Source organism: Motacilla alba, chromosome 8, assembly GCF_015832195.1.
Source record: "Motacilla alba alba isolate MOTALB_02 chromosome 8, Motacilla_alba_V1.0_pri, whole genome shotgun sequence".
NCBI classification, from domain to species: Eukaryota; Metazoa; Chordata; class Aves; order Passeriformes; family Motacillidae; genus Motacilla; species Motacilla alba.
Window position 1 is genome coordinate 30690251 of NC_052023.1, and position 20043 is coordinate 30710293.

Consider the following 20043-nt stretch of genomic DNA (forward strand, 5'->3'; position numbering starts at 1 on the left):
AGACACCAACCGCTGATCTGAACAGATGCAACTGGGTTTGGGTAACACTGCCTTAGATGAAGATCTCCCAGATCCCTGAACCTCAAACAAATCCTTCAAACGGTGAGGTCTGGGCTAGGACAGCCACTTAATCTCATGGGGGCTGAGTTCCATGAGAGCAAAGCCTGGTTCATCCCTTGCCAGGCTCTCTCCAGGCTGGCTGGAAGGCTGGAACCTCACAGCATCTCTCAAGGTCACTCCAGCCTGCTCCACTCGAGATCTAACACGAAGTGACGCATGGCCGGGTGGGCAGGAGCCGCAGAGGGTGCGCGGCTGCTTCCCCCCAGGGCTGTGCTAGGAAAAGCACTGAGCGAGGCACGGCTGAGCACCCAGCCGTGCCCCGGGGCTCCGGAGCTTCTCTACACCCCGAGGACACGGCCAGCTCCGCACCCAGAGCTCTGTAGCTCCAGAGAGCGCCACGGGCACAGAACCGGGAATGCCGGGCTTCCACTGGAGCTGAGAGGGAAGGAGAGGGCTGTGGCCGGGACAGTGAGGCACTGGGGTGACCTGGGAGGGGACTGACCTTGCCAGCATGGCAGGGTTGAGATCAGAGCCCGGCTCTGTGCTCAGCTCGCAAGGCAGCACAGCCACGCTCCCTTCCTTGTGGACACGAGGTGGCTCCTTCCTCCTGCCACTTTGCACCCTGTTTATTTTTAACAGCCTTCCCTCCTGCGTGGGTGTGAGCCCCCCTGAGAAGCGTCCTGGTGCTGTCGCAGCAACAGCCAGCCCTGTGGCACTGCTGTGAGCCCAGCGTGGCTGGTCCCTCCCCAGCTGGCCACTGACCAGGGACATCACGTCACACCCTCCCAAGCTGAAGGCAAACACTCGCTCCTTTGCTGTTTCCAGGAAGGGAATTTCAGTGAGCCCAGTGCAGGGAGCGCTGCCAGGACCAAAGGGAGACAAGGTCAAGCACGAGACATGTGTCACCCTGGCCACCACCCTGCACATTGGCCCTTTAGCACAAAACAATTCCTCCTGGGAAACCACAACAAGGACAAGGCTGGGAAAAATTCAAACTGCGACTGTCTCAGCAGTGCTGTCCTCTAAGGACAGAGCCACACTCTTGAGAGGGGATGGAGAACAACACCATGAATATCCAGGGGGGTTTATAGCCAGCTCCCTCCATCCAGGGTTTACATCCTGCTGATATTTGCTTGCCACTAACAGCAAAGCCACAGGGCAAGGACACAGCAGTGAAGGAAGTTCCACAGGCTGGATGCTGGGTGCTGGATGCTGCCATGGCCATTGCCGGGTGCCAGAGCTGGGAAGGTGAGTGTGGCACAGGGTAAATCCCTGCTTGAAAACACCACACAGGGTTTTGCAACTCTCCCTGGCCACCCATGCCACACCACAGAGGGAGGAATCATAGAACAGTTTGGGCTGGAAGAGACTTTAAAAGATCCAATCCTCCTGCCATGTGCATGACACTTTCTTATCCCAGGTTGCTTCAAGCCCCATCCAACCTGGCCTTGGACACTTCCAGGGATAGGGCATCCATTTATCTGGGAAACCTGTTCCAAAGGACAGGAAGAAAAGTCCGGGTTCCCTCCCCTGTCCGTCCTTCCGTTCCTCCTGGCTTCCCATGGGAGCTGTGCCTTCCTCCGGATGTGGCTCCTCCCAGCCTCCCCATCACGTCCCGGGCACACGGGGTCAAACATTCCCAGCAGAGCACACAAGGCTGCAAACCAACAGTGGTCAGCTCTGCCCTCCCCACACCCTTGATCTGAGGATTTTCCATCCACTCAGCCCTGGGCTGGGGGCAAGTTTGGGCTCCAGGGGTTTCTCTCTCACCCCACAGAGGTGAGGGTGTCCCATTGCCCCTCACAAGTTGCCCATTCCCACAGGACTGTAGATTCTTGTTGATGTTGCACTCTGCTGTAAAACTGCACTGGGCCAGTTTTGGGGGAAAAAAAAAAAACAAAACCAAAAAACCAAAAAAACCGAAAAAAAACCACATCAATTTCCTCTGCCTTTAAAACCAGCAGTCCCATTGCCATGGAGATAGAGCACTGCACTGCTCCCACAGCCTCCTTTGTGGAGGCAAGGCAGGGACACTTGGTGCCCTCAGCACCGTGCCTTGGGGGCAAACCTGCATCCTGCCCTGGCTGCTGCCTTGGCATTTCCACCAACACACACTGCCACCACCCTGGTGGATGGGAGCCGCTGGCATGGAGAACCACAGGTGCTGGGAAAGTGCACTGCTTGATGCCCAAGTTAGCAGGAGTAAATCTGAGAAACGGAGAGGGACACACTGAAACAGCCACTGCCTCCCTTTTTTTCCTAGTGATGTTCCAGCCACGCTCCAGCTGGGACCGCAGCTCCACAAGGGACAGCACTGGGAGGGATCTGCTGCTGCTGTGCCACACTGCCAGCATCCTCTGCTGCTTCCAGGAGAGGAGCAGACAGCCACAGGACCACCACAGACCAAGCACTGCGGCTCCCACCTCTGCATCCCACTCCAGCCATGCTCCCTGCTTCCCACTCTCTCTCCATTTTCCTGCTTCTCCCAGCCCACCCGCCAGATTTCCGAGCGAGCCGTGTCCTTCCTGCCCTTCACAGCGGGGCCGGCGTGTCCCATCCGCCCAGCCAGCTTCTCCATTTCTCTCCCTGTTCCCCATTCGCTGCTTCCCCCCGCTCCGCCTGACCCGGACCGCAGGGCTCCGCTGGCAGGGTGGAGGCTGGGGCTTGCCAAAGCAAACAGCACACGAGGAGGAGGAGGAGGAGGAGGCAAAGGGCAGAGTCCACCAGCGGACCCTGCTCTGTGCTGGGGAGGTTCCTTCTCCTCGCTTGGCTCCGAGCAGCCAGAGGTTGGCAGGCAGCAGCAGTCAGAGCAATCCTTGACTCAGCAGAGCCCGGGATGCTGAGTGGCATCCCAGGGGGCTGAGCACCTGTGGGAAATGAATTTGTATTATCTATTTACTTTTATATTATCTGTTTACATTTTTTTTTTAAATACCAAAAACTCAAAAAATTTTCACCTTGGCTCAGCAGAGCCCAGGATGCTGAGCAGCACCTTGGGGGGCTGAGCACCTCTGGGAAATGAATTTGTATTATCTATTTACCTTTTTTTAAAAAATACCTTAATTACACTTTACAAAATTCAAAAAATTTACAAAATACATTATTAAATGATTCTTAATCTGACAAGCACCCTTTGTGCCATCCCTTGTGTGGGTCTGGGGTGGGGGCTGAGCTTCACGAGGTGCAGGAGGCCAAGGGAAAGCCGATCCCCGGCTGGAGTTCTCCTGCAAGCAATTTAAAGCAAGATCTTTCCTCCTGCTCTGCTCGCTGCCAGGAAAAGCAGCAGGAAAATATTTCCCTGGGAATTGTTTTTGTTCCTTCCTCTGTGTCTGTACGCATGAAGCTCTCCTCCGCCTTGGACATGCCTCAACCTGTCCCGAGGCTCAGATTAATCCCCTGCACCGCCAGGGATGACAGCTGAGATCAGACGCTGTCAGCAGAGGCGAAGAGGAAGAGGAGGAGGAGGAGGAGACCTTCCCCCCTAGGAAACCACATTCGGTCCCAACCAGAGCAGCGAGCATGAAAAAAGACAGCCCTGGCTGCTTCTGCCGAGCAGGAGGTCACCCTGCCACACAGCAGCACACCAGAGCATTCCGCAGGACGGGGACACCTCGCTGCTGGCACTGCTGCAGAGCCTAAAGCCCGGCTTAAGTGTAAGGCTGGTCTGAGCCGGGGTAGCTGCAGGCAGCAAATGCATCTGCAGCCAGGCAGGCCACAGCATGTCACTTTTGGGGCATGCAGGTGCCCGAAAACGGGTCAGTGACAATGGGTACCTCTGCTTTTCTGCCAGCCTGGGAAAGGTCTGGCTGGCCTCCTTGGCTGTGGCTGCAGGAGAGGGAAAAAGGATGAGGTGTCCCCCACTGGCTGCACCTGAGAAGAGAATGCTGGGCCACGAGAGCCAGCCCAGATGCCTGCAGGCAGCTCTCAGCACCCCACTGCCCAAGAGGGAAGGGAGGAGGGAGGGAAAATGGGAAAGTTGGGATAGAGGGAGAGGGCATCTACCTCAAAGACGGTCCTTTGGTGTGCAAAGTGCTCAAACACTGCCTCAGAGCCACTGGGAGAAACAGGGAGAGCTCAGCTCCAGTAAATTATGCTCCTCGGCCCTGCCCAGGCAGTTTCCCTCCCTCTCCTCCCCTTTTTTTCCTTTGCCTCGCATGAGTGCTTGGGAAATAAACGATGACTATTTGCCTGCAGCTCTAAGCCCTTCCCTCCCCCTCTCCCCAGGCTCCATCACCTATAAATCTCCCCGCTGGGAGAGAGGGCCAGAGGAAACCAGAGGCACAAAACCTCGAACAGAGCCTTTTTTTTTTTTTTTTTCCTGCTCTCCCAAGCAGCTCTGCATTTCATTAGGCGGCCAGACCAGCCCTTGCCCAGCTGGGGAGAAGGAGGGAGGGGAGGGGAGGGGGCCCCTCAGGATTTGCATGTCAGGAGCAGAAATCACAACCAGAAGACCAAGAGAAGGGAGTTGTTTGTGTTTGCCACTCATCCCGGTGCTCGCCTGGCCCTGACCCTGCCTCCAGGAACCCATGCTGGCCAGGAATAAATCTCTTCTGTTGGGTTTCCTCCTTGCCAAGGCAGCTCTGGGCACCTTCCAGCCAGCTTCTCCCCACTGCAGCCATCACCTCATGGTGCCAACCCCTCTCTCTGCCCTGTTCCAGCCTCTCAAAGGATCCTCCTTGGAAGAAGCCCTGGAGTTTTCCATGAGCCTTAGCCCTGCCAGCAAGCTCCACTGCCTTCCCCCTCCCCTGGGCTGGGCCACCCTGCCCAGGAAAACACGGAGCCTCTCTCTGCTCCCCTGCAAGAGCCCCCCAACCCGGTGGGGACCAGGGAGGGGGGTTATATTGAGGGTGGGTCCCCCCACCCACCCACCCTAAATATATATTGGCAGAGCATCACTGGCAAGCACAGTACATTGGAGACAGATGCAAGCCCTGCAGCAGAACGGGAGATCCAGGCGTGCCTCTCCTCAGTCTTTGGAGCTATCATCTAAGCACACAGCACTGTGCCACAGTACATCCCCAACCCTCCTTCCCCCCAAAAAAACCCTGGGGTTCAGCCTTTGGCAAAGCTTCCTGCCAGAGCTGCTCTGGAGTCCCCGGGTTGCCCAGGCAGGGAGAGACCCCAGGAGGCACAGCCCCCAGGAATGATCTAGTACCCCTAGGCAGGGAGAGACCCCAGGAGATGTAGCCCCAAGGGATGCTCCAGGGCAGGGAGACACCCCAAGAGGTGCAGCCCCCGGGGATGCTCCGGTACCCTCGGGCTCCCCAAGCAGGGAGAGGCCCCAGCAGGCACAGCCCCGCTGCTGGCCTGCCTCCCGCCCCTCTCTCAGCAGCCAGCCGGATTCCTGAGCGCTGAGACAGGATGCTACAGCAGTGAGTGTGCAGGGCCTTCCTCCTCTTCCCATGCCCCAGGAGAGGAAGGATGGCCGGGTTGCATCAGGCCAGGAAGGAGCGAGAGCAGCCGGAGTGAAACGTGGAGCTCCTGCAAGCCCCTGGCTGCCCATCGGCTCCCAGCCCCCAGGGCTTCCCCCAGCCCCTGCTAGCACCTAGCCCAGCCAGACACCTTTAAAGGCCGGGATGATTCACACCTTCGACACTGCCTTATTGGCGGGAGCCGCTTTTAAGTCACTCCCTCTCCCCAGAAGGTATCCCTGAGGAGAGCCACAGCCAGGGATTGCTCCTGGATGATTACAGCAAGAGAGAAGTGAAAGGCCGCTGCCTGCCCTCCTTCCCAAGCATCACCCTGGCAGCCCAGCTGCCACGCTCCCTCTGCCAGCATCTATCCCACCCTCCGGCTGTGCTGAACGATTTTCCCAGCACTTCTCTTCTCCCACGGGACCTGACCCGAGCTGGGGGAAGGACAGCAGCCGAGGCGAGCGCTTCCAGCAGCTCGTTACTATTCTAGGAAAGGTAGGATCCTGCCATCTTCCCATTAAGTCATCTCCTCCTCGACCCGGTGAGGCAGTTTCCATAGGAGCCACCCTCTGTCCCAAGTGATGGAAGTTTTTATTTTTATCTGGCTTATTTTATGCACTTCCCTCCTTCATCATTGGCCTGGGCAGTGAGTTTGGGTCATTAGCCTCAGCTCAAGCTCATTCCCTGTCGTTGCTCAGCTGTCCCCTCCATCAGACTCATCTCTAGCTCTATGAGCAGAAGGAAAAGTCCAGGGGTAGAAGCAGCACAACAGAACAGAGATGAACAAAGGAAAAGAAACCCAGCTTAGATAAAAGTGATTATAGGAATTGGGGAAAAAATTTTAAAAAGGCACTGGATGAGTAAAACATAAAATCAAACAGCGCAGAAAAATTGATTCCAAAAGTAACACAGTGCCATTATTAGGGGTCTTTTTCATTTGAGGCTGGTTTGGTCCAGACCCCTCAGCAGAGGTCACTGGCAGCTATCACATCTCTATTATTATTTTATTTTTTCCGTCCCTCTCAGCCACAGCAGCCAGAGGCTCCCTGGGGACATGCACATCACAGGGAGCAAACCCCACACTTTGTAAAAACCCAGCCAGGGGATCAAACAAGGCATGTGTCAGCACAGCAGATGGACCTGGGCCAGGTCTTTCAGGGACACGGCTCCATGGCCATGAGCTGGGAAGGGAGAACTCGCTCTCCTCAGGCAGCTCCACGGCAGCTCACACGAGCCTGAGGGAGCTGCGTGGGCATCTGTGGGCAGTCTCTGCCCTGCTGGCAGAGGCCAGCAGCAATTAAGGTGTTGCACAACTCTCCTCTGGAAGACAGAGTAGATATGAGCGCTGCTGGGCGCTCTGTGCCAGAGGGAGGTGGGGTTTTGTCTGTGTAGGGACACCAGGGTCCCACAAACCAGCAGGACCAGGTGATCTTCCAGGGGTTGGATGCCCAGAAAACTTTTGGAAATGCCAAGATCAGGAGTGCCCCCATTCCATTTTTGGGATTTGGAAGCTAGGCAAAACAATTCACTTCCATGGAGATGCTGCTGGTGAACAAGGAGCAGGACTGAAACCTTGGGAAGGAAACTGTGCTGGAGCAGGAGGCTGTTCCCATCCTCCAGCCCAGCTTCTGACTGTAAGAGCAGGAGAGCTGCGGGAGATAGTACTGTGTAGCCATCCTCCTTCTCCAGCTATTCCCCTCTCACTGGAGAGATCCTCCTCGCCTCCCTTGAGACAGTAGTGGGAGTGTAGGGTTCTCCTGGAGAGCACCTGTAGGAGGGAAGCAGGGACAGCACCTTCCCATCACCTCCCAAAGGTCAGCGAGTGAAAAGAAATGTCTCATCACACCCCATTTCCTTGCGTCGTCTACCAGACTGAAATTGTGTCACCATTAGGTGCAATTACCTAGAAAATTAAGATAGCAGGACTTTTGCTTTTACCCAAGAATAAGGAGCTATTAAATTGTACACCAAGTTTTAGAGCTGCCTCAAAGCCACCCCAGACCAGGCAGTTTCTCCTAATCTCTCCCATCCCTCTGCTTTGGGATGACCCAGCCCAACACTTCCAGTTTCTCACAGGTCCAAGGTGCTAAAAACCTCACACCAGTCACTTCTCATGCTCTCCCCAAAAACGGGTTCACAAGGTTCAGCCAGATATCCCAGGCTGCATTTCACAGCACACAAACATCTTTGACTTGCCAGAGATGCAAACCCCAGTTGAAAAGTTCATTAATTAGGAGCAGAGAAGCCTCTAGTGAATCTTCCAGCAAGAAGCAGGGGGAAAAAAAAAATTCCCCCACAATTCAGTCTAATTACAATGCCTTGGGGCGCTCCACTCACTGTGAAGCTGAGGCCAAACTTTTCTCCCCACCCCTAACAGCAGGAACTTTAACCCAGTTATAGTTTTACTGATAATGAAAGGGAACAAAAAAAAACCAAACTGGTATTTATCATTTGAACTGTTCTGCAAGTAACAGCAAAGAAGAGGGACAGAAACACTTCTTGCAAAGCAGTAGCTGTGTTCTACTGGGTAAAATCTCACTCGCACAGCCCCAATCCAGATCTGTAAGCAGGCAATGCTGGAGGCCAGCGCTCAGCCCAGCTGTACCACAGGCCTGGTCAGACTGCACCCAGCTGCTCCTCTGGGATTTAGCAACCGCTTTCCACCCACAGACAGTGACTCTGCACATTAGGTACTTTCAGAGCAAGACCTCAAATACCACGGCAGCTCCGGTCCTGAGGAGAAGAGCCTGCAGCCAGAAGAGCAGTAGGAGCACCTGGAAGATCCCGGGAAGGACTCCAGACACCCTGACATAAGTTCCCTTTCTTCCCCAGCTCCCAGAAGAGCAGGACACCAACCCATCCCAAGCCTCTGGCGAGGCTGGGTGGATCCAGCCGCAGACATGCGGAACCACACCCCAGCTGCTGCCTGCCCTCCTCCCCCTCGAGCCAGTGGGGCACAAACAGGAACTAGGCTCATACAGTCGAAAATATTTAATACGTGTTGTACACGTAGAAATTACATTTTATACAAAACATGATACATCACTGAAGGAGAACACTGTACAAAATTCCCTACAGGAGCCCCAAGCCTTTATACAACAAAGACCGGGAGTTAGCAAGCCTAACAAACAGGCTCAAGGACTTTCCATCAGAGCGTCTGTAAACTTCATTCCTCTCAATAAACACTTTTAAAAAGCACCATGTAATAGTTCTGACCTAAACCTTTCCAAAATAGACACTTTATTTAATAAACTTAATACTTTCCAAGCTTAAAATATCACCCGCTGGGGGCGCCCCTGGGGTAGGCGGCAGCCGAGGAGCCTCCCCCGGGCGCCGGGGAGGGCGGCGGCTCTGCCGGGAAGGGGAATTCCGGGAGGGCAGGACCGGGGGCGCTCCCAGGGCGGGTGTCGGCAGCTGGGACCCGGCGGGGAACGGGGAAGTGCTGCCGCTGCTGCCCCGCGGTCCCTCCCGTGCGGCGGCGCAGGGCGCCTGGTCTGGCCGGCGCCGGAGCCCAGCGGCGCTCGGTGGGTGTCACCTCCGGGCCCCCCGGCCCGCGGCGGGGAACCAACCAGTCTCTGCGGCCGGGACATCAGAAGGCCACGATGGCCGTGCTCCAAGGGTTGAGGGTCCGCAGCACCGGCTCGTCGCAGCATATCTGTCCCGGCTCGGCCGCCGCCTCGGCGGGCGCTGGGCCTGCCGCCGCCTCGCCGCCGTCCAGAGGCGGTCGCCGGCGGCCCTTGGGCTCCTTGCTGAGCAGTCCCGAGAAGCTGGAGCCGAAGATGCTGATGAGGCTGGCCACGTTGCCCGTCTCCATGTCCTCCTGCTCGCCCGGCGGCGAAGGCGGCGGTGGTGGCGGCAGCGGCGGCGGCTCCTCTTCCTCGCGGCGGGGCTTCTTCACCGGGGAGCCCGCCTGGCCGCGCTCGCCGGCGCTCCGCTTGCGGGGGCAGTGCGGCGGCGGGGAGGCCCCGGCGCAGCCCCCGCGGTTCTCGCCGCAGCAACAGCGCTGCGGCCGGGGGCCCTGGCAGTCCCTCCCCGCCTCGTCCTGCGGGGGCGGCGGCTCCTCGGCCGCCCAGGCGGCGGTGCGGGGCGGCGGCTCCTCCTCGGGGTGCCCGGCGGCCGCGGGGGGCGGCTCGGGCGGGTAGCCCGGCTCGCTCAGGTAGACCTGTCGGGCGCTGCGCAGCACCAGCGACACCAGGAGGTTCTTGTGCAGCTTCAGGCCGCCGCGCTGGCCCCGCGCGCTGTAGATTTTGCCTAGTGAGATGCTGACGATGCGATGCGCCTCCAGCTTGAACTCCATGGGGAAAGCAGGTGGGCGAAGGGGGGGGGGGGGGTAAATAAAAATTTTTTTAAAAACCAAGCAATTAAAGCTCCGGGCCGAGCGGGGATGCGCGCTTCACTCCAGCTCCGCACACCGCCCCTTCGCGCCGCAGACTGAGCGAGCCCACGCGCCCGCCCGCCTTTTATACCGCCCCCGCCTCGGCCAATCAGGGCCCGCCGCCGGCCGCTCCAACCGCCGGCTGGCCCCCGCGCGCGCGCGCCGACCAATGGCGGCGCAGGGCAGCGCGTTCGAAAGCTCGCCCCGCGGAGAGGGCTCTTAAAGCGGCAACGCCAGCGCGCCGCGCGGGGTGGGGCCCACAGCGGCACCCCCGGCTCGCTGCACCCCATGCGGGCAGCGGGGGGAATTTTGAATTTGGAAAGCCATTGAAACATTCCTTGCAGAGAAAAAAAACCAAACAACAAACGGAACAAAACAAATCAAACCCATCGCAGCCTCGCTTTTGTCAGGTTGGGAATGTTTCCCACAATTTCAGCCCCTTGTCTGGGATCCTATCGTCCTAGTGAGGAGCTGGTGGTGGTGATGGCTGGAGGGCAAAGTGTGTCTGTGAGGATTTCAGGGAAAATCTGGTCTGATGTGGAGCAGAAAGTTGTGCTTGCCCAGCTGCCACATGGAATTCTGCTCCAGGGGTCTGGCAGTGAAGCTCCCAGAAAGCCCAGGGCAGAGACAAGATCCACAACAGGACTGGGAAGAGCTACAGGGGAGGACAAATAGGGCATCTCCAAGCGTGTTGGGGACCATGGCAAACTGGAGCACCTTGTCTGGGAACTGGAACATCACTGGGCTGTAGCTGTGAAAGTGGTGGCAGGATCAGCAGGGTGGCTGGGGGACACAGGGGATGACACAGTCACCCCCAGACACAGCCTCAGGCACCAGCAAAGCCTCTGAGAAAGGCTGGAAGGTGTTTCAGAGCCTGGAGTGCAGACCCTCCTCCTTCTACCAAGGACTAACCACCATTTGCAAGCAGAAAAGAAGTGCAAGGGCCTAAAATTAAGGAAGTTCAATGTGCTGCCCCAGAGTATCAGTTTCCATTCCCAGTTGACACATAACTTGCTTCCATCCCTTTTTTCCCAGGGGATGAATCTACAGACTGCCCCAAAGGAAAGCCACAGGCTGTCATGATGTTTTGTTGGCCTGTAACCCTGTCCTGGCATTCTAGAAGGACAAAAGGGTGGCTGGTCACAGAAGTAACAAAAAAAAAAGGTGAAGATGAGGCCACACCAACACATAGTTGACATAGCAAGAGCCTTCTCAAAAAAAAAAAAAAAAAAAAAACAAACCAACAAACCCACGCTCAGGACAAATGTATGTTTTCCTCCTGGTCAAACAGAGATGGAAAACCTCAAATGCCATTCTCTGGGTGTCAGACACAACAGCATGTCAGCCTGGGTGTTGACATCTCAAAATGCCCAACCTGCTCCACCAAACCTGCCGTGATCCATCTGAACTGACCGGACCGGGGCACACTCAGCCACACGGCCAAAACAGCCAGGCCCAGCTTCCCCCACAGACAAAAAGTCCCAGAGGCAGAAGGTCCCAGCTTAGCCCACAGCAGGGAGAGCCTGTCCTGGCCGCAGGGAGCGGGGCTGTCCCCTCCACACCCAGCGTGGGAGGCTGGAGGGACGCGAGCTCCAGCGGTGGGAACTGAGGCTCTCCTGACCTGCCAAACCTGCTTCCCGCACCTCAGGGGCCAGCAACACCCTGTCCTAAGCCCTCGGGTCAGCCTAACCAGCCAGGGCAGGTCTGGGCTGGCATGCCTGGGACTGCAGTCACAGTTCTTCACCCACATCTGCCCACCACCAGGGGTGGCACAGGGCTGGCTGTGCCCCTGGAAGATCCATCAGCAGCTCTGGGACTGCTGTTTGCCAGATTTTGGCACTTTCATCTTCAGCAGAGGGTCTGAAAGTCAGATTTATATATCTCAACCGGGCATATCCCAACTCAAAGACCAAAAACAGCAGTGCAAAGTCACCACACCAGCTGGGAAAAGCCCCGGGCAGGTGGAGGAGGCAGAGCGTGGGAGCTCTGTGGGGTGAAGATGCCTGGATCTGAGCAGACTGACCTGTTCTGCTGCTCACCACCTCACCCTGATGGCATGAGGCACCACTTCTCTCCAGTCTCTGCCTTTTGGTCGCTACCCTGCCTGGGAATAGGCGGCCCAGCAGCCCCTCCTGGCTCTGGCCAGGGAATAGCAGGATGGGGATGGGAACTGAATGAGCCCTCATCCGTCTTAGTGCTCAGACAGAGCACCGGCAGGGAGGAGCAGAGGTGCACAACGTCGGGCAGCAGAGCTGATACCCAGCACCACGAGTTTCACCCACCAGCACCATGCCTGCTGTCAGGCACAACCACCAGCACGGTATTCCTGAGGCACCAAAGCCCTGCCTCGACACCTGCCTGCTCTCCGTGCCCTTTGCAGATGAGGTCATGGTTTTTCCTTTCCCACAACATCTCATCTCAGAATCAGGGTCCAGGACATTTGCCAAAGCAAAGGTGCATGCACACTATATTAATATGCATACCATTATCTAAAGTGGGCTGTTTCACAGACACATTTCATTTCCGCCTCTGGGAATGACCCAGAAACTAGGCTGGCTTTAGCTTGTGTGCCAAAGCGATCTTTTTCATTTGTTTTCTAGCAGGATCTACCTTGAATGGCAATCATCCCTGGGGGGGGGAATCCACGGAATTCTCAGGCGGGAGAGTCCGAGCAGCAGCACGGGCAGAGGCAGCGCCCACAGCCGGTTGAAGGCAGTATTTTGGCGGCAGCCCTGCCGCTCCCTCTCAGGCTGATGTCATGCTTTAGTAACTTTGAGGCAGAGTCACATGGCAGCTTCTGAGGTCAGCGCCTGGGGTGGCTTTGTCTGCTTTCCTTGTGCCTGCCCCGAGGCTCCTGCCCGCGCCCGGAGCGGCCCCGCTGGCGGTGACCCCGCTGGGGCTGCCCGCTGAGCACGGCGGTCTCCTGCTGTCCACGGCTCGGCATCCCCGTGGTTCCCACAGCCGAGCACAGCTGGATGCACCCTCTGTCCTTCCATCTGCCCGCGGGGGCAGGGACATCGCCCCAGCCCTGGGGGTCAGGGGGATATACGGGAGAAGGAGGCGGAGGGAAAGGGTGTGACCGGCCGTTCTAATCTCCTCATGTGATCCAGCGGGCTCGGAAAGGCTTTGACGAACAATTAACAATCCTCCGTCTCAGCTGCTGTTTCCCGAAATAGCTCTGGCAGCAGCAGGAGGAGGAGGAGAAGGAGGAGGAGTAAGGGGGCGGCCGGGCTGGCTGGCAGACAGAGGTGGCCTCTCCGCCAGCCAAGCTGCGGCCGGCACGGTGGCCAGGAGGCAGCCCCGGTGGGCCACCTGGAAAGGAAAACAATGCGACATAAAAGCAGCTCGAGGGAGGGAGGGAGGGAGGAAGCAGTTTGTGGTACGGCTAATAATTGCAGAGGGCTGCGCACATACCACCGGCTTTTTTGGAGGCGTTTCAATTCAGAGCAGAGGAGGTCGGCGCCGGCATGCTCGCTGGGGATTCGTGCGGTCGCATCTTGGCCGGGAGCGGCGGGGGATGCTGGGGTAGCCCCGGCTCCGGCAGTACCGCGGTTCTGCCGCCCCCCGAGCCTGCCTGAGCCCAGTCCTGTCCCGGCCCGGCCATCTGGCTCCCAGCGTGGCCACCCCGCGGAATGAGGATGTGGTTAGCGAGATCCCGTTCCAACAGCGGCGCCTGACCCTCTCTCAGCCCCGCGCCAGCTCCTCGCTGTCGTCAAATGTGCGGCCCAGGCCCCAGGGGGAAGCCAGATGCAGTAAAGAGGTGGAAAACCCTCCAGCTAGGCTGGACGGTGAAACTCGGGTCTCCTCGAAGCACACGCTGAAGTCATCCATCACCGGCTGTCCCAGTGCCACTACCGTGCATCGATGCCTCTCTCTTCTATTCTGTGAAAAACGTCAATCACTTGTTTTTAAAATTTTCAAAAAGTTTAATAGTAATAAAATGGTTATAAAAATAGTAATATCATTAGAGTAATAAAAATTTGGACAAATAGGATTTAGGACAAAACGAGACAATAAAAACAAAGAGTTACGGATGGTCCGGGTACCTTTTTCTGGACAAAATAAGCCCGAAAAAGGACACAAGTTAACAGAGGATTAACCCTTAAAAGCAATAGCCTGTTGCATAGTCATACACTTCATACATGATGCACAAATTCTATTCAAACAAAGGATTCTGTCTGGTCAGTGTCAACTTCTTCCTCTGTATCCTAACGGTGTCTTCAGGGCTGAGCGAGGCGGGAAGAAGTTTGTTTCTTCTGATAAGGGAGCCATAAATTCTTTTTCTCTGAAAGATTTAGGTGTCCTGTGGCTGCTATCTCGCTGCAAGTCCGTTCTTTTAATAAAGTATCTTACATACCATAGCTTCTATTTTAACATCATGTTATAACCTAAAACTATATTTAACATACTACTTAAGAAAATTAATACAGCATAACTTTCTAACATAACACATATAATATTTATTTTAATATTTGTAAAAAGCCAATCATAAAATACTCATTTTTCACATATTCAGACCAGGATCCATGAGTTAAACCCTTCCTGAGAGGAGGGTGGGAGCAAATCCATCAGAAGCCCCTCACCAGCGGTGCTGAGGCAAAACCCTTCACACCAACAGCTGCCTGGAGCAAAAACAGAACTTCAGGACAGCCAAAGCCCCTGGGAGATCCAGGCACGTCCCCAGTGATTGCTGATGTAAACAAAACAGGACAGGGAGGAACATTTCCAAATGGGAATCTATCCACAGCTTGAGTTTATTTCTGGATGGGAATAAACATCTAAATTGCAAGGCAACCTTGTGGAGCTCAGGAGGAAGAGGAGGAAAGTTGTCTGGAGTTGGGTTTTTTTCCCTGAAAAATCAATGATTCACGTGGATTTGGTCTGGACCTGCCACAATCGGATATTGGTAACTAATACCCCAGGGTTCTCAACTGCCCTGCTTTATCCTTGCTTGGAGATAAGGTCAGAAGATCTGGGACACATCCCAAAACACAGCCCAGAGAGCCAAACACTAATTGCTGAAGAATGAAAGCCAAACACAAGTGAAACAAATACAAACAAATCAATACAGACCTAAACCCAAAGGAGAGGAAGAAGCTCCCTCAGCTTCTGAGAGTGCTGAGAGACCTGCCCCCAAACCATAGTGAGGTGTGAGCCTGCAGCACAGCCATGTACTAGAAAGCAAAAGGGTTTTCCAGGGTTAAAACCCCCTTCCCACGGCAGAGATCATAGTGCTGCTATCCCAGGCAGGCAGGACTCTCTCCTACACTTTTTTTTTTTTTTTTTTTTTAATTTTCACCAGTGATCTGGGATTCCCCCTTCTCCCCCTGCACAAATAGTTTAAAATTTCCCTTCCTTCCCTCTGAGCCACTGGCTTGGGATTTCCCTCTGCTCCCCTGGAGAACAGTGACCTGTCCCTCTGCCCATCTGATATCCTGCTGCTCCTCCAGCAGCCTCTCCAAACAAAAAAAGGGGGAAGGGGTGGGGGGGAACCCACTCCCAACTATCAGCTTCTTCAGGCAGCTGTTTCCCTTGGAAAAAAATGTGACCCAGACATCTTTCAGTGGGTTATGGTACTGGTTTGGGTTTCCTGGGGAAAAAAATGCATTTATTTGTCTGGGGTTTCCTATCAGACAACCCTTCTATTGTAGTCCACCTTCCTGTAAGTTTTTTGCCCACTCTGATACGCCTTCAATAGGTCCCGTGCCCCTTCCAAAGGCTGCCTTGTGTCCAGGGCATAAAGAAGCAGGCCAGCCCGGGGATGCAAAGCCCATGTTTTTCACTGGAGTGATTTGCTCCCCAGCAAACTCTGAGCTCAAGCAGGCAGCAGCCTCGGTGACTGGAGCTAAACATCTCCAGTTAATCCCAGGAACTCGGCAGCCACAGCCGGCAACCCGCAGGGTGCTTTGTCTGCCAAAAGGAGGCTCAGCCCAATTATCTTTTTCCCCTCTCCCTGTATCTCAATGTCACCTTCTTTGTAGCCATGGGGCAAATGACAGCCGCATTCCCAGAGTGCAGATGTGTCCTCGGTGCCATTGCTTCCTTCTTAGGCGGGATGGGGAGGTGGCACAGGGATGCTCCCGAGCCACGGAGCTGCCTGCTCTGATTCCTGCTTCCTTCCAGGTTCCCCAGGGGGACCGGGGACCTTAGGAACCTGCCAGAAAATCACACCACATGAGGAGCAGCCACCGCTGAGAACAAGAGCAGAGCAGATTCTCTGCAAGGGCAGAGCAGATCCTCTCTGTGTCAAATCCCTCCTCCCACCAAAAAAAAAATGTGAAAGAAACATCTGTGCCTGGCAGCAGGGGTTGGCTGCCTCGGTTCCTGCTGATCTCTGCCCCTTTCCTCTTCAAAGGCCCTTCCTTCTACCACCTTGTCCTTCTCATGGTTTGTGGGGAGCCTGGAGCCCACAGAGATCGTCCATGGACACAGGGATTACAAGGAAGTTTTTAGGGTTTAAAGGCTGGCTGGGAAAAGTTCCTTCTAATTTCACCCATGACAAGGACACTGGCAGTCCAGCACCTCACTGCTTCTGCAATTGAACGATCTCTTTTTGGATCCATGTAAGATCTCAGCATCCCTGGCACGCCACGGCAGGCAATCCCAGGGATTCATCCTGCAGAAAGTGATGGTACCTTTCCTCAACTTCATTTCCCCATTTCATTCACCAGAACACTGGATATTTAACTCCAGACCAGTGTTTTGTATTGTCATCCCTGCCTTAATCCTCTTAAAACCACCACTGACAATTTTCAACTATCACTAACAACAAAAATGAGGAGGGAAACCACCAAAGCATCCGAAAACCTTTATGGCTTCTTCCTTTAGCTGTAGAACCTTTTCAGGGGTGGGGAGGGTAAAGTCCCCTCTACCTTTATAAATCCAAATTCAAACCAATCCAGCTTTTCTCTGAGCAGAAAAGACACTTGTTCCACACCAAATGCACATTCTTTGCACCAAGCTAGGATGGGATCACACACCCCCCGTGCGTGTACACAGATGTTACAAAGATTTTCCTGATAAAAGTTCCAGGGAGCCCAGCTCTTCCCTGCAGACAGCTGGGATTCTGATGAGTTGGCACTTTTCATGGGGCAGAAATGTTTCATCTCATCAGAAAGAGATCTTTCCTGACCAGTTCTGCAGCTGTGTGCTCTGCACCCAGCTCTCCTCTCCCAGCAGGAATTGCTTAGCTGAGCACACTGAAGAGCTCCCAAAAAACTCCTCGCTGCCTCCAAGCCCCAAATCAGAGCTTCACTCATGGAATAGCAAAAAACAGCCTGTTCTAAATAATACAAACCACAGCACGGTTGGAGTGGCTTTCAGGAGAAAATCTAAATTAATTACTACATCACGTAAATTAATTTCTAGCATCAAAGACCAGGCTGTCTTTTTTATCCCTTGCAAGTTTACAACTTCTCTAAATTTCAGTAAAAATCCTTATTTTCAGCCCTCAACAGCTCTGTGAAGCTTTACAATTTTTTTGCAAATGGACTCAACCATCTTAGGTATTTTCCAACCTAATTAATTCTGTAGAAAAACCAAAACATTTTCAAATAAGGGAATAAAGTGTTCACATAATTTATTGAAGGATTTCTGAAAGCAAAATTCTAGGTAATTACTCCTAGTAATTCTAAGAGGCTACAGGACATTTTCCCTTTTCCATTCCCAGCGCAGCGAAGGTTTCAGGCACAGGTGAAAGTCGCAGGAGATCATGAGGTTTTGGGGAAGCACAAGGTCTGGGTGGGACAGGGACAGACAAACTGGACCAGCAACTTCTTGGAACTCCGTTTGTTCCTGGAGGGAACCTCCCATGCTAAGCACACCTTTGGCAGGGACGCCCCAAATCCTGCCAGCGTGGGAAAGTGATCTCAAATTCAGCAAGGAAAGGCCAGCAAATGCCAGCCCTAAAGCTGCCACTTGTTGCACCACTCCTGGTGTGGGGCTGGCCGGAGCAGGAGGTGGATTTCTCAGCCCAAGAGCTGCAGAAACTGGTTCAACATGTGCCACAGCCTTCCCAGCCCAGGGCAAGCATGAGGAAAGCTGCTGGGATTGCAAAAGCTGCCTCTCCTGTTCCCATGCTGAGGAGGCACCTCTGCAAATGGGGTTTGTGCTTCTTCCCTGCCTTTGCTCAGGATGCTGGGCCACTGCCACCTTTGGGAAGTGCAGGCCAGGATGTGCTCTTTGCTTAAAATATGGGGGATTCACAGAATTCACAGAATCACTGGGTTGGAAGAGACCTTCAAGATCATGGAGTCCAACCCAGCCCCAACCCCTCAGCTAAACCCTGGCACCCAGTGCCACACCCAGGCTTTGTTAAACACATCCAGGGATGGTGACTCCACCACCTCACTGGGCAGCCATTCCAGAACTTTATCACCCTTTCTGTAAAAAACTTCTGGCCAAGCCTCTGTAAAATCAGCCTAGGTGGGAGTAAGACAGGGACATGCCTCTGCTGTGTGTATATGGATGGGATGGGGAAATCTCCCAGAGCTCTGCAGGCAGGCATTATCCCCCTCCTGTCAGCTGCTGCAAGCCCAGGGCTACCTGTACTCAGCTCCTAAAGAGTCCAGAGATTTGAGAAGTGGGAATGAGGGATCCTCACTCAGGTATAGACAACATCCAAGCCACAAAGGGCTGTTCTCACCCCTCACAAGGCAAGAGGAAGGAAGCAGTGCCTGTGCCTCTGCAGGGCAGGAAGGGCAGCAGGAGCCGAGCAGACTGCCTGTCACTCCCTCCTGCTTCCTCCCTCACTGCCTGGGAACACAGCCTGGCTGAACCACTCCTGCAGGGACAGAACCCCCCAGTGCCAAGGTTTTGCTCCATGGAACTGGGTGAAGGAGGCTGGCTGGCTGGTTTATATGAGGTTTTAAAGATTGCAAATCCTTAGAGAGGGAAGGAGTTTATTCTCCTGGGTTTAGCATAAAGCACAACATTTCTTCTCAACAGGAGTCTGACATGAACAATACTGCTGCTAACTGCAGGTGTGTGAGGAGATGTGTCGGGTTTCCAGCCCCCCCAGCAGATGCCAGTTGCTGGGGTCTTGTGCCGCATGCTTGGTGCCAGTTGCGGGGTTTCGTGCCCCGGATTGGGGTGACCCCGAAAGATGGAAAAGTCTCTGCTCCAACCCGTGCCTTCGAAGAAAGACTCAGTAGTCCTCTGTTGTCCGGTCTCAAGGTTCTTTATTGTTGGTTATCTAAAAGATTCTTCTCCTGGGCTGCTGTGGCCCGTTCAGCAGGTCAGACAAAGGCACACTGCCCTCCCAGGGGCTGGTGCCATCTTTTATATCACACATTACGTGTTACGTGTTTATACTTTTTCCCCAATGCCTACTATCTATATTGAATGGTGACTTTCTACTCTAGACCAATCTGTGAGTGCCAACACCACCAAAGACATGGAGGCTGGGAAGGAGAAAGAAAGAGGACAGGGCACACCCAAATCCCTCCATCTTAGAACTCCTGACCCCCATGTACAAAACTTGGACCCCTGCGTACAAGGCTTAAAACCCCCCCTGTACAGCACTCAAAAATCCTTCCTTTCACTTCATGACTACTTCTACTACAATACCTAAACTTGTGTGTGTGGCTTGTAATTCTTCATACAGAGTTGGTAATTTGCTCCATGGGCTAAGATCAAAACCCCACGTGTGTCTTTGGCTGCATGCCAGGGTCTCAGAGCCCCCTGCCAGCAGCTCTGGCCATCCAGGGCACCCAGAGGGATGTCCTGGGTTCCCACAGAGATGGTGCTTGAATGCCTTACCTCACTTCCTCTCTGCACTAAGCAGGCTGCTTTTAGCTCTGTAAAATAAAAAAATAATCCATGTAATCCAAGGAATGGGACACACACCACCTTCTGCATGGTCTTGCTGGTGGCACAGTGGTACTAAGGACTGTGGACCACTGTGGGAGGGCACTACCTGGGAAGATGTGGTTACCTCTGTCGTTATAGGGCTTCTGAGAGCAGGGCATTGGGGTCAGCGATCCTGCATCCCTATTCAGCCCTGATGAGAGCACATTTGGAGTGCTGCGTGCACCTCTGGGCTCTAAGGAAGGGGTGCCAAGGACATGAAGCCAGACTCTGCTCAGGGGTGCCAGCCACAAGGACATGGGAGGGAAAGGATGGGAACCGATGCACAGCAAGTTCCACCTGAATAGAAGGAAGAACTTTATCACTGTAGGAGTGACCACGCGACGG

At 54.6% G+C, this 20043-nt stretch overlaps 1 protein-coding gene across 1 annotated transcript; it reads right to left on the minus strand.

Moving 5' to 3' along the window:
- Window positions 1-8450: 8450 nt before the first annotated feature.
- Window positions 8451-9904, minus strand: IER5 (immediate early response 5). The gene has a single exon (XM_038144940.1). It carries the CDS (start codon window positions 9769-9771, stop codon window positions 9064-9066), a length of 708 nt encoding a protein of 235 aa, XP_038000868.1. The 5' UTR covers window positions 9772-9904; the 3' UTR covers window positions 8451-9063.
- Between the last annotated feature and the right edge of the window lie 10139 nt (window positions 9905-20043).